This window comes from Protopterus annectens, chromosome 2.part1 (assembly GCF_019279795.1).
Source record: "Protopterus annectens isolate FY-2018-M chromosome 2.part1, PAN1.0, whole genome shotgun sequence".
Taxonomy (NCBI): domain Eukaryota; kingdom Metazoa; phylum Chordata; order Ceratodontiformes; family Protopteridae; genus Protopterus; species Protopterus annectens.
Genome location: NC_056729.1, coordinates 515,381,467 through 515,396,421, shown reverse-complemented (window position 1 = coordinate 515,396,421; position 14,955 = coordinate 515,381,467). Strand labels below are relative to the sequence as shown.

The 14,955-nt window shown below is 47.0% G+C and overlaps 1 protein-coding gene across 2 annotated transcripts in view; it reads left to right on the top strand.

The window, feature by feature from the left end:
• LOC122794130 (stem-loop binding protein) overlaps positions 1-14,955 on the top strand; it is a 405,733-nt gene that overhangs the window by 278,309 nt on the left and 112,469 nt on the right. For both annotated transcript variants that reach the window (XM_044062311.1, XM_044062310.1), the window contains one exon: positions 14,726-14,875. In XM_044062311.1, coding sequence (XP_043918246.1) covers positions 14,726-14,875 — 150 coding nt within the window. The remainder of the gene's footprint in view (positions 1-14,725; positions 14,876-14,955) is intronic.

The window sequence follows — 14,955 nt, the reverse complement described above, 5'->3', positions numbered from 1 at the left end:
AGCCCCAATTGCTTTTTTGTCTATGCTTTTCCATCGGGGTTCTGCGTCCGCTACCATAAAAGTTCAATTGGCAGCTATCTCCAATTTTCATGTTGCTAATTAGCCTAGTCTCATGGCTCAGACTCTGCAAGGCTTTCTTGAAGGGTACTCTGTTACTCCATCTTCCGGTCTCTGTACTTCTATCATGCCCTGGGATCTCAATTTTCTTCTACAAGCCCTTACTTCACCACCTTTCCAGCCTGCAGCTAACTGCGACTTGAAATTCTTGACCTGGAAAACAGCCTTTTAACAGCAATCACTTCAGCAAGGAGAGTTTCACAAATTCAAGCCCTTTCTATCAAACCTCCATACTTTATCTTCCATAAAGACAGGTTTCTCTTAGACCAAGCCTTCTTTCCTTCCTAAAGTGGCTTCCGTATCTAATCTTAATCAATCTATTGAGTTGCTTGTATTCTTTCCTCATTTTTCAAACGAGGCAGAATTTAAATTTCATCAGTTGGATGTACACACAGTTACGTTTTTATCTGTACCGACCAAAAGGTATCCGGAAGTCTGATCAACTATTGGTCTCCTTTTCGGAAAACAAAATTGGGTCCCCTGTCTCCAAAATCACCGTATCCAGATGGATATCTAGTTGCATCTCTTTCGCCTACTACGCAGGAGGAAAAGACCTGCCGTTTCCGGTCAAGGCTCACTCTGCTCGGGCTGTTTCCACATCAACAGCCTATCAAGCCAGATTGTCAATGGATGATATGTGCTGCAGCTACTTGGGCTTCTCACACATTTGTTCATTACAAATTGGACGTGGTATCTGGGGACAGGTTGTCCTTTGGTTCCACAGTACTCTGGAGTATTTTCCTATGAGCCACCCAGGATGTAGGTGCTAGGGACACTGTCCCATGGGTAAGAATGTAGGCGAGATTGGACTACATAATATCAAGAAGTTATGTACTCACCATAACGTTCGATGTATGTAGTCCATCTCCTCACATTCTTACTTAACCCTCCCACCTTCCCCCTTCCTGGAGGATCTGGAGGTTAGGTTTTCTGTCTACAGAGTTCCCTTTACCTTTAGCTTATTCTTTTGTACCTGGATGTTGTGTATGCATGGGGTATGAATGAGTATTCGCAGCAAACTAGATCTGGGGATATGGAGCAGTGCACCATGGGATACCTGCTTAGCCCAGCCAATAGAAGACTTTGAGCTAGAAAAGTTTGAGTCTGAGCCGATATTTGGCTCAGAACCCACAGGCAAGAATGTGAGGAGAGATGGACTACATACATCAAACGTTATGGTGAGTACATTAACTTCTTGTTCTGCTGTTTTAGCGTTTAATGGTGGAATTGAAAATTGTTTTGGTGATGGCTGCTACTTCAGAACTCCTGAATTACAGGCCCCGTGCATCACTTCTCAGTCTTTCACTGGGATAGGGTGTCCTTGTACTAACTCTTTGACAAAAGGTAGCTACCATGTGCTAGTTTACATAAATCCGTATGTCTGCCTTTCCTGAGTATTCCTGTGGAGACTAATACTTGATGCTTTGCATGGATGTACATAGGGAGCCATAATTCTGTTAGGAGTGAACTAAACTGATACTTTTTTTTATTCTCCAAGAAATTTGGGGGGGGGGGGTTCAGAAATTGCTTTGTCTAGGTGGCTGTCCAATTGCTTTTGCTATGAGAGACTTAAGTTTTCTTCACAGGACATGTGGCAGTTGGAGGAAATCCCTTCTATGATGCCCAAAACTTTAAATGGCGACTGCTATATTTCCAACCCCCTTTTTTCAAGCTTACACCCTTGGTTGTTTGTATCACAGCCATACACTAAAGACTGGGATATGGCTTTTGTAGCTGCACCCAGGTTAGTAAGCTTGATAATTCTGTCCTGTCCAAAGCTGGACTAATTTCAAATGCGAGTTTTGTCTGACAATACTAAATCTGATTTCAGTCTATCCTTTTGGACATACTGACCCTCCATCCTCTTGCCTAAACAGAGGTAGTGTATGGGATATGTTCTGGGTATATGTACCACAGAGCTGGAGAAATCTGAAGAGGAAATAGCCAGATGAGACATTGTGTAGAGGAAAAAGCATGCAGACTGGTGAGGTTTCTGGTATGAAGTTCCAAGTCTTGTTAATTGCTACTCCTGTCAGACTAGGATGGACATGATCATTCAGGTCTAGCATTATGTTTTGACGAGATGAGCTTGTTAAGAGCCTTGCATACTTCTCAGCCGAAGTGCATCCTTCAGTTTTTTAGTCCTTATAAAGTCTCTATGGGCATATTGTTTTTAGCATTCTTGAAAGGGACAGTTTGTGTCTCCAAAGTAGTCTAGTGCATTCTATATAAGACCCTAACTTACCAGAATCGTGTATTAACCTCTTCCACTCCCCACCCCTGTTTTAGATCTGGAGATTTGTAATACTTATCTTACAATCTAATAGTGGTCCATGATGTGTAGGGAACCCTTCAGAGTTTTTTACATAGGTGGCACTTGGAGGCAACAACCTTTGTCATGGTCAGTGGTCTTGGTAGTGATTCCCTGACCCCCCAACCAAACCATGCAGATGTTATGTGGTCCAATCTCGCCTACATTCTTACTCACTTACTCACGGGTTCGGACTTGCATTTTTCTAGTACAAAGTCTCTAATTGGCTTGGCTAACCTGGTATCCCATGTTGCACCGCTCCACAACCCCAGATCTCGTTTGCCGCTCGTGGAGCTAGGACGTGGTCTCGCTTGGCTGTGGCTAAGTAGCTTTAAAACTTCTTTTTCTAGTTGAAAATTGTTCTCTTTCTTCGCAAAAGCTATTTTAATAGCTGTTTTGCTTATCGTTGTTTTGTGGTGTGAGCGTTTGTGGTATCCCTCCATTCCTACGGGCTAGGCCTGTTTAAGTTAGAGGACCTAGTCCTCCCTCCGTTGTTGTCTCAATCTGTTACATCGGAGCCACCGGAGAAGACTACCATATTGGACTCTACCTCCTCGGCTCCCTTGTCCTCAGGGCCGCAGGAGGTAGCTGTGATTCTTGAATCTGCCTCTGATCCTATCCTGTTAGAGCCCATTCAGAGCTGATCTCCTAGGGTCAGACAAGTATCTCCAGATCAGTCACCTTCTCTCTCCTCCAAATCCTCCAGACTCTCTGATTTGGATGTGGATAGGGTGGTCCAGAGGCTCCTGCAGTCACCGGTATTGGCAAAATTATTTTCGGCTCCGACCCAGTCTGCTCTGGAGCCAGTCCCGATGAGTGCGCCCATGTTTCCTCCTCAGAGCACCTCCTTGTCTTCAGAGCCAGAGTGTTCGGCTCCAGGTGATGTTTTGCTGGCTCCGATACCTCTTAAGGCCTTATCGGTGCCGACGTCTGTTCCTACCATGTCTGCTCCGTCCTCTGGTTTTGGAACCCGGGTGTCCTCTGTCAGACCTCAGGGGGATACTTCAGGACTTTTGTCGGTTCCGAGTCCATTTGCGCTTCGGCTCGAAGAGCCTCTGTTCCGATCTTGGCCTCTGAGGTTGGTCTATCTCTAATTTGGGGGGACCCGCCTTCGAGGCCATGAGGAGCACACTGGCCAGATTCACAGTCACATCACCCGGATCTGTCATTCCATCCCTCTCCACGCCGGAGAGAGCCTCTGATGTCCCCCTATCGGTTGACGGCAGAGCCCCAAGGTCTGCGGATACCCCCATGAGCGGTCCCCAACTTTCTGAGGGCCTTTCAGTCTGTCCCTAAGCCCCAAAGAAAGATTGTGCAAGAGGAAGCACATAGACTCCCAGGATGAGTCCCTCACCTCTGATACCGACCGTGAGGAGTCAGAGGGTCCCCTAAGTCGTGCTCCGATGACATCTTTCTCCGACATCCTGCAGATTTTGAGGCAGAGAGGCGGCTGGTCATCCAAAACCCCCTTTGAGGAGGAGTCTGTATTCCTCAAGGCCTTTGGGGCTCAACCCTCCGCCTCCTGGGTGTCTCCACCCTTCGATGAGCTCCTGGATTTGATCTGTCGAAGGGCGTGGGAGACTCCTGACTCAGTGGAACCGGTACCAAGACACCCTAATAAATTTGTCAGCTCCCCCTGGGAAAGAGTTCCTGTCCAAAGGGGTTTTTGTGGATGCCATGGTGGTGGCAGCGGCCGCTCTGCAGGAAGTAGCAGAGTCTTCTTCCTCCATCCATCCTCTTAGCAGGGAGTCCAGGAGTATGGATCGGTAAGGGAAGCATACCCTCTCTTCAGCGACCTTCACACTTCAGTTTCTAACTATCTGTCACTTTACTCTGCTCCAGAGAGATCTCCTTAAAGAGTTAGGAGATTCTCTTAACGGGTAACATACCTGAGGCGTTAACAGACTTAACGCCCAGTTGTCTACTCTTGGGATCTATTGTGAACTCGTCCATGAGGCTCGTATCTTATGCAGCCGAAGGGGCGAGCAGGGCAGCTAGCTCAGGTGTAGCCCTCGGGAGGCAGGCTTGGATGCGCCTGTGTCATTTCGTGGAGGCCTTCAAGTCTTCCTTCACTGACTCCCCCTTTGATGGGTCCACACTTTTTGGGACCAAAGTGAGACACCCTCACCAGATGCGAGCAAGTGGGAAAGACCCTGTCTGCCGTAGGGGTCAAATTTTCCCTCTCATCTAGGCCTTACCTCAAGGCTCAGAGGGGAGGAAAAATGTGGTTAGAAAAGTCACTGAAGTCTTTCCCTGCCTGTCAAGGTGAGTCCCCCTCCAGAGGCAGAGGAGGGGGTGGCTTTTCTGGGAGATGCCGCCCTAGGGGCAGGGGAGGCACTCGCAATTCGGGAGACCGTGGTTCCTTTCACGGGCCTTCCTATTGTCCCTGATGTATTGCCCGACTGTGCTATTCCGGAGCCAGTCAGGGGCTGCATTTTGTTCTACCCGGAAGCTTGGGCAAGTATCACTCTATCAATGGGTGCTTCTTATAGCTACTGGAGGTTATTCCATCCCATTATTGTCAAACTCTCCTTCACCCAAGAGATTCCCAGACGTTCCACCCAGTCAAAGGGATCATGCAACACTAGAAATCTCAAAGTTGCTGGAAAAAGGAGTCGTCCAACCTATCCCCTCAGACCAGATCAGATTAGGGACTTGTTCAAGACTTTTTTTGGTGCCGAAAAAACAGGGGACATGAGACCCATCTTGGATCTCAGCCAACTGAACCGCTATGTTCTAAAGTCCAAGTTCTGAATGGTCACCCTTCAGTCTATTTTTCCATTACGGGGAAAAGTATGGATGTGCTCCATCGATCTCAAGGATGCTTACTACCCTATCAAAATGGACAGGGCATCCAGGAGTCACTTGCGCTTCCGACTGGGAGACAGTCATTTCCAGTTTCATGCCCTGCCTTTTGGCCTCACCACAGTCCCCAGGGTGTTCAAGTGTTTGGCAGTGGTGACAGCTCACTCAAGGCATCAAGGATTCCAAGTGTTTCCATACCTGGACGACTGGCTCCTCACCACCCCCACCAGGCATCTTCTCATCCATGCCAGGGAAAAGACCATTGCTCTTTGTCATCAACTAGGGATTACCTTGAACTGGGTAAGTCTGCCTTGCTGCCCTCACAGCATGTCACATTTATAGGCACAGAGCTAGACACCATTCACATGCGGGCGTTCCTGTCTCAAGAAAGGATAGATGTGTTGCAGGGTCAGGTTCGTGTGTTGCTGCCCTTCAAGAAGGTTCAGGCCAGATGGGACCCGACAGCTCCTGGGATCCATGGCAGCCACCATTGTTAATGCCCCTGGCCAGGTTACACATGAGTCTGCAGTGGCTTCTCTCGGCCCAATGGTCCTTTAAGAAACTTCCCCTGTTCCATCTGATCCTGCTCACTGATTGGTGCAAACAGGACCTCTGTTGGTGGATGATCAGAGTCCCACCAACTTGAACAAAGGGAATCCATTTATTCCTGACTCCAGTTGCCACGGTGACCACGAACGCCTCCCAGATAGGGGGGGGGGGGGGAGTATTATCTGGGCAGGACGGTCCAAGGCACCTGACAGGATCACGAGGTACATCTGCACATCAATGCTCTAGAGATGAGTGGTGTTACTGGCATTGCAAGCACTGCAGAGCTCTCTTCCCCTAGGAACGATTGCAATTCACTCTGACAACATGTCTGCGTGTGGTACCTGAACAAGCAAGGGGGAACCAGGTCTTATCCCCTTTGCAGAGAGGCCATGCGAGTGTGGCAGTGGGCAGTGTCTTTCCAACGGTTCCTAGTGGCAACACACTTTCCGGGGAAGACCAAAGCGATAGCAGACAGGCTGAGCAGAGCTATTCTGATGCCTTACGAGTGGTCCCTGAATGGCCAAGTTGCGGAGCAGATTTTCAACAGGTGGGGTCAGCCTTGCTGCAACCTTTTCGCCAATCCCCACAATACCAAGTGCAGCAACTACTTCGCTCTGATCCCCCCCCCCCCCCACAGGGGGAGTCACCCAGGGACGCTCTAGTCCACGATTGGCCTCCCGGTCTGCTCTGCTTTCCCTCCGTTTCCTCTGCTGCCAAGAGTGATCCAGAAAGCCATTTCCTTGGGAAGCAAGATGATTCTTATTGCCCCACACTGGCCTCGCCAAGTCTGGTTCTCCTTTCTTCATCAGTATGCAGTGGACAGTCAGACTCTGGATCCAGCACCAGACCTACTGACACATCGGGACAGTCCCATCCCTCCCTGAGGACCCTCAGGTTGACAGCCTGGCTACTCCACTTCCATCTTTAGTCAAACTTCGTTTTTCACCTGAGGTAGTACACATTTTATCTTATAAATCTTCTACCAGGAAGATTTACTCCAGCAAGTGGAAAAGATTTTCAATTTGGGCTCAGGCCAAGGGACTGGATCCTTTCACAGCCCCCATCCCTGCTGTCTTAGATTTTTTTTTATCCTCTTTTTTAACAGGGTTCTGCTCCTGCCACCATTAAGGTTCAGCTGGCCGCTATCTCCAATTTTCATGCCTCTTACGAACCTTCTGTCATGGTGCATAAGCTATGTAAGGCCTTTTTGAGGGGCACCTTGTTGCTCTGGCCTCCTGTGTCAGAACCCATCATGCCATGGGATTTAAATTTTGTGTTACAGGCCCTGACATCACCTTTCAAACCAGCTGCCACCTGTGATTTAAAATTTCTGTCTTGGAAGACTGCATTTTTAATAGCCATCACATCAGCCAGACGGGTGTCAGATTCAAGCGTTGTCCATCAAATCCCCATATTTAATATTTCATAAGGACAGGGTTTCCTTGAGACCTAATCCTTCCTTCCGAAGGTAACCTCTGCCGTTAACCTCACTCAGTTCATTGAGCTGCCAGTTTTCTTTCCTCAATTTTCCAACAAGGCAGAGTTTAAGTTTCATCAATTGGACGTACACAGGCAGCTTCGTTTTTACTTGCACAGGACTAAACCACTTTGTGAGTCTGATCAACTCTGTCCTCAAAGTAGAACAGGTTTCCCTGTTTCTAAGATTACAATTTCCAGGTGGATTCCTGACTGCATCTCCTAAGTTTACTCGTCGGCAGGCAGAGAATTACCGTTCCCTGTCAAGGCTCACTCCACCAGGGCTGTTTCCGCTTCAGTAGCTTATCACTCAAGACTATCCTTGGATGAAATTTGTGCTGCGGCCACGTGGGCTTCTCCCCACACCTTCATTACTCATTACTAATTAGACTTGGCTTCTAGGGGCCGGGCTTCCTTTGGTTCCACTGTTCTCAGGAGCATCTTCCATTGACCCTCCCAGGATAGAGGTGCTAGGGGCGCTGTCCCGTGAGTAAGAATGTAGGCGAGATTGGACCATAACTTCTACAAGTTATGTACTTGCCATAATGCTTGATGTATGTGGTCCATCTCACCTCACATTCTTACATTCCCTCCCACCTTCCCCCCTCCTGGAGGATTTGGAGGCGGCATTTGTTTCAGGACCTTTCGGTATTGGTTATTTTTTCTTTGCTGCCCTGGTTAGTGTCCTACTCTTCTGACTGGTTGTGCATGAGGTGTGACTATGAGCTGCTGCAAACTAGATCTGGGGTTGTGGAGCGGTGCAACATGGGATACCAGGTTAGCCCAGCCAATTAGAGACTTCGTGCTAGAAAAATATAAGTTGTCAGAGTCGGAGCCGATGGTCAGCTCCGAACCCGTGAGCAAGAATGTGAGGCGAGATGGACCACATACATCAAGCGTTCTGGTGAGTACATAACTTGTAGTTACCAGTTTTTCATTCAAAACCACACAGTTAAGAACAGTACCTATATTTAAGAGACATACACAGGCATCTCAATTTAGTTTATCAAAAGACTAAACTACAGGCAGATTATCATTTAGTTAGGGAAATAGAGCAGATCAGTCTGTAAATGAACATCTCCAGACAGTTGTCAAACTGTGCTCTTAGAACCACCATGACAAACCCCTGCAAAGGCAGGTTAGACCTCTGTTCACTGGAGTAAAGGTACTGGAAAGGTAGCTGCCTTGGGCTTCTCTGCCTTGCCTGAAAGGATTGTGGATATTAATACATTAAAGGAGTTTGACCAAGGTTTGCCTTTTGAGTGTTGACACCTCTTCCACTTTAGCTGTATGTTTTGGTTATCTGTTACTGCATTACTCTTCCCAAACATCCAATGATACTTCAGCAGTAATCCCTGTGGTTAGCATACTCTCCATAACAGCAGCAGCTGATCAGATACAAGAATCATTGCCGCATTATAGGCTTCTTTCAGTCCTTAAGCTTTTCCTTTATTTATCCACAGCTCTAAATCTGTTATGTGATGTTCATCGTGCATACAGCTGCAGTCATAAGAGATGGCTTTTCCTGCCGTCAGGCAGGTCCTCGGTCGGCCGAATTCCAAAGTCTTGGTCCGGCGTCTGATGTAGTCGCTTCTTCCCTGACGTCAGTGCGACGGGGTATAAAAGAACCAGCCGACGCCATTTTCTTCAGTCTTTCTTGCCGCGCGGTTCCCGAAGCAGAAGCAGTTCGCAAGTGCCGGTCGGCCAGCTCCTGAGATTACGAATATTTTTCAACCGAAGTCGTCTTGAAAGCTAAGTACCCTGTTGGGGAAACTTTTCTTGCCTCAGACCGATGTCAGACAAAGTTAATAATTGCATTTCATGTGGGAAGCAAATACCGCATAAGGATTTTCATTCCCTCTGCATTCCTTGCTTAGGCCCAGACCACGACGTCTCTGCCTGTCATTTTTGTGCTACATTCAACAGACGCACTAAACGTCGGGCGGAGCTCGCCCAACACTATTTTGGCAAAAAATTTAATTACATTATGTCGGATACCCAGACTCCAGTTTTGAGTAAAAGACGCAAAGATAAGGACCGACCTACGAGGTCCGCGACTTCTGACACCACGCCAAAGCCGACTACAGGTGGTCCGGTTCTCAGTGAGGCGCCTACGCAGCCCCTGGCTACCGACGACACCATTGGCGGTGTCTTCTGTGCCAGAGGTCGCAGGCTCCTCGGCCCACACCCCGACTAGACACCGAAGCCACTCTTGGCGGTGAAACTCAAGAGTTTAGACAGACCTGCCACCTCTCAAGGTGTCTTCAGGCCTTCCTCTTTTTCCATCAAGGCTTTCACTAAATCTAAAGCAGCCATGCATACTAAAAGACTAGCTCCACAGGACCCTTCTCAAGGACCCATGCCTAAAAAGCAGATACTCAAAATGGCTGAGGATTTGATTACTCTTATCAGGGGTTCCCAACCCCCCCCCCCCCCCCCCAGATAAAAGGCCCAGAGTGGAGGAAGAATCCCCCTCCTCGGACCAGGCCTCCATTATTTCAGAACTTTCTGAAGACCAGGAACATTCTTACTCCCCTTTTGAAGTTTCTGATGCAGAAGAGTCCATTCCCTCTGTCCCCCCCCCCGAGGATTACTCTCTTGGGGAAACCTTGCATACCTTGAGGGAACACTTCCACTGGGAAGGCCAAGAGTACTCAGACTCCAAGAAAAGGCTTGGGAATTTCCTCTTGCTCCCTCAGCACAGGCCTCTGGCTATACCTCCTGTCTTAGACATTCTAGATGATGTGTATTTGGAGGCCTGCCTTAACCCAGATTCTTTACCTCCGGCTCCAGTCGAGCTAGACCGGTATTACCGGGTTCCTGACTCACACCAATTCCTATACAAAAGCCATGCAGCTGACCCAGAAACTATTTCACGGGGTCCCAAGGGAATTAAGGCATCCACTGCTAAAAACCCATTACCTTCAGAGAGATTCCAGAGTTTAGAAAGGTGGGGGGAAAAGGTATACACCTCGGCCACCTTGACCATGACGGCATTAAACTGTCAGTTCCATATGTTAAAGTACCAACAGTTTGTTATCACAGTTGAGAAGCAAAATTTCACAACCTGAACAACCAGACTTGAAGGAGTTGCAGGATTTGATATAGTGCAGAACAAGTGGGTAAACATACCTTGCAATGTGATTTTGATGCTTTAGAGGCCTCATGTAGAGCTGCTGTTACAGGATCAGTCATACGTAGACATGCCTGGCTCAGAGCAAAACTTACCAGATCATGTCAAAGCTAAATTACTAGATGCCCCTCTGCAAAAAGATGTATTGTTTGTTGTTAAAGCTGAGGTGGTATTAAAGAAAATGGAGGAAAGGGCAAAATCAATGCAAACAGTGAAAGATTTCCTATAGGTACAACCTCCATGTTTCAGTAGAAATTGGCCTTCCAAAAATTGGTCCTTTCCAGCCACGGACAGACCCCAAAGAGGTAGATACAGGCGCCCGAGGGGCAGATGGCAATCTCAAGCCTCATTTAGTGGCAGGCAATGGCAAGCACCTACACAAAGAGGTGGTGAGGATAGTTCACAGCCAATTCAGAAAGCAGAACCAATGACTTTCCCCTTTGCATGCCAAGCAAGGCTCAAATGGCAGCACCTTTAGGCAGAAAACTGACATTTTCGAAAAATTGGCATATTGTCACAAAAGACAAATGGATCCTGGACGTTATAGACAGAGGCTACAGATTCCACTTTCACACCCTTCCAAAAATGAGGCATGCCAAACCTGCCACGCAATCAAAGGGCAGAGGCACATAAACAAATTTCAGATCTAATGGACATGAAAGCTATTCAAGAGGTACCTGCACAAGAACAGGGTCAAGGTTTTTATTCCAGACTATTCCTGGTACCAAGGAAGGGAAAAGATTGGAGACCTATTTTGGACCTATCCATCCTAAACACATTTTTACTTGTGCCAAAATTCAAGATGCTCACATTACAGCAGCTTCTTCCCATGCTGGGCAAGGAGTCTTGGCTGGTAACATTGGCCTCAAGGAGGCATACCTGCATGTCCCAATCAGACAAGATTGCAGAAGATACCTCAGATTTCTTACAGGTTCAACCCATTATCAATCCTCTGCATTGCCCTTTGGCTTATCTACTGCGCACAGAGTGTTCACGAAATGCCTGGCATCAGTAATCGCCTACTGCAGACTTCAAGGGATACAAATATACCCATATCTGGACGACTGCCTGATCCAAGCTGACAGCAAGCACATTCTTCTGAAACATCTGGCGTTTGTAATAATGTTGTTGAATTCTCTGGGATACACAATCAGAAAGAAATCCAAGCCAATACCCTCTCAAACAATAATTTTCCTGGGTGCCAGCTTGGATACAAACACCCAGATGGCCTACCTCACGCCAGAGAAACAAGGGCAACTAACTCAATACTTCAGAAAACTGGCAACTTTCACCAGGCTGACTGCAAGGAAAATCCTGCAGGCTCTGGGATTCATGGCATCTTGCATCCTACTAATCCCATGTGCAAAGCTGCATATGAGGAAACTTCAATGGTACCTAAAAAACCTATGGTCTCAACACAGCCACAGTTTGGAAACAATAATACCACTGATTCCATGTCTTCAAAAGGAATTCGTGGTGGGCTCAAGCATGCCAAAGAAACACAGGTCTCCCATTCTGCAAGCCTCAAGCAAATCAAGTCATCACAACAAACGCCTCTGACTACGCCTGGGGGGCGCACATGACATATCTGTGCATTCAGGGCAAATGGTCCCAAAAAGAAAAGCACCTACACATCAATCAAAAGGAAATGCTAGCAGTAATAAATGCTATTATAGCTTTCAAAGTCCTACTGCATCCAGGCCAGCTATTGATAAGGACAGACACCACCACGGTAATGTGGTACATGAACAGGGAGGAACCCATTCATACCCCCTATGCAGGCTAGCCATGTCTCTTTGGAACATGGCTTTGGAATTACAAATCAAACTTAAAGCACAGTTCCTGCCAGGCAAGGAAAACACGCTGGCAGACAACCTAAGCAGAAATGACAGATCCACACAAATGGAAGTTGCGTCCTCAAGTTTTTACAAAGATAATTCAAGCATGGGGAAGGCCAGACATAGATCTCTTTGCCTCCCACAGAAATCACCAATTGGCAAAATTCTGCTCAAGGACCTTTCATCCACAGGCCTGGAAAGTGGACGCACTCTTTCAGTTGGACAACATTGACAGTTTATGCCTTTCCACCTCTTCCTCTGCTGCCCAAGGTTCTATTAAAAACCAGAGCAGACAGACCAAAGATGATTCTCATTGCTCCAGACTGGCCAAGACAACACTGGTACCCACTCCTGAGAAGCCTGACTCATTCCCCACCATGGATCCTGCTTCTAATGCCTCTTCTACTGACTCAGCACAACTTCAAAACTCTTCAGTCAGCTGAAAACACTCAATCTAGCCGCATGGAAGATTCCTTAAATTCACAACAGACCCTACTCTACTCCAAGGAGGTGCAGGATGTCATTTTGGAGGCCAGAAGGCCTTCTACTAGAAAAGCCTACTCCGCAAAATGGAAACTGTTTTGTGCCTGGAATGAGAAAAAGGGTCAGAATCCTGGAATACTGAATTTACCTCAAATATTACAGTACCTAGCTGAGATGCTAAGCAGTGGACTTTCATTCATTCTCCTCCATCAAAATCCATGCCTCAGCCATTTCTGCAGAATACAACACTGATCCTCCTTTATTCTCTCACCCCCTCTTAAGACAGTTCCTCAGAGGGGCTAAGAATATAAAACCCCCAAGGAAACAACCAGTACCTGCTGGGGACCTCAATTTAATTCTAGAAAAACTAACCTTGCCTCCTTTTGAGCCAGCTGCTTCAACAGAGCTGCAATATTTGTCCTAGAAAACAGCCTTCCTTCTGGCCATCACCTCAGCTCGCAGGGTTTTGGAACTACAAGCCCTCATGGCTGTGCAGCCTTTCATCATTTTCCTTCAGGACAGTTTCCTTGCGAACCAATCCGTCCTTTATGCCAAAGGTAGTATCCAGGGATGCCTTGAATCAGGCTATCCACTTACCTACCTTTTACCCTAATCCTCAAAACAAAGGGGAGAGACTACTACATTCCTTGGACATTCACAGACAGCTGCGTTATTATCTGGACAGAACAAAGCCTTTCAGAAAATCAGAGCAACTCTGTGTCCTATGCTACAGGAGCTCAAGGGAAGCCTATTTCCAAACAGAAATGGATAGCCCACTGCATACGCTCTTGTTACTCTTTTCATGGTAAAACTGTACCTGCAGGCATCAGATCTCACTTCACAAGGGCCACCGCTACCTCTGTAGCTTTCCTCAGGGGGGTTCCTACCAAAGATATTTTGGAAGCGGCCACTTTGAGTTCTGTACATACCTTCTCCAAGCACGATCACCTACCATTATACTCCAAATCTAGAGCAGGTTTTGCCACTGCAGTCTTGCAGGGCATCTTGGCTCCTCCTAGTTCCACCTAGTGCATACCACCCCTTTTTTTTTTTTAGCTTTGGGATTCTACCCATCTGTTATGACTGCAGCTGTAGGCACGATGAACATAGTACAGTTTTGTACCTACCATAAATGTAGATGTTCGAGTGCTAATACAGCTGCAGTCCAGGTTTCCCTCCCTCCTTCCCCTCTTGGGACAGGCCTTTTGGCTAACACCTCATACAACCTGATTGGGGTATTCTTTTATGGTGTATTTGCTTGCAACTACTGTGTTTTGATTATATTGCATTGCATTGTTACATAAATTTATGTTTTGCCTTCCTTCTGGGGGCACCTGACATCTGGGGCAAGAAAAACTGAAGAAAATGGCATTGGCTGGTTCTTTTATACCCCTGTCGCACTGACGTCTGGGAAGAAGCTACGACATCTGACGCCGGACCAAGACTTTGGAATTCGGCCGACCGAGGACCCGCCTGACTGCAGGAAAACCCATCTGTTATGACTGCAGCTGTATTGGCACTCTAACATCTACATTTATGGTAGGTACAAAACTGTACTTTTTGTGTCCTTGTAATCAATGTAGATAAACACCCCTGCCATCTGAATTATGTACATACTTTTTTGGTTAGTTCTTTGCATACAAATCAAATTGTCAGCTGCTTTTCCCTTCTACTAGATATCCTGTTAATGGCATCACTGAGGTGAGGCAGGAGCTCTGCGGGAATTCCTTTCAAGCCAGACTTTCAGAGCACTGGATGTCCACCTGCCTCTGAATTGCAGGTATCAGTGGTTTACAAAAATAACCATTCTCTCAGTCAGACTTTCATACTGAAAATTTGCACTTTTCTGACCCCCGCAGAAGTCATGGTGTCTTGGGTGCAAAAGGTTTAAAATGGGGGCATCTGGCTTTTCTCAGTTTTTTTAGGTTTGCAAATTTCATGCACTAGAAAATTTAAATGGTCTGTTGTAAGAACTATTCCAAACTATTTTTAGCTATATTTTTCTGTCTATAGATATCATCGAAAACCAGGGGTCCACCCCCGAACTCCTAACAAGTTTAAGAAGTATAGTCGCCGATCCTGGGACCAGCAAATCAGGCTGTGGAGGATTGCTTTGCATGCTTGGGACCCTCCTCAAGGCGAAGATAGCAGTCTACAACCAGTGTATGTTTTGACTTTCTACTTCAAAATATTTCAGCTTTTTAAAATTGTTAAAGTACTGACTTCTACTGCTGTGGTAGATC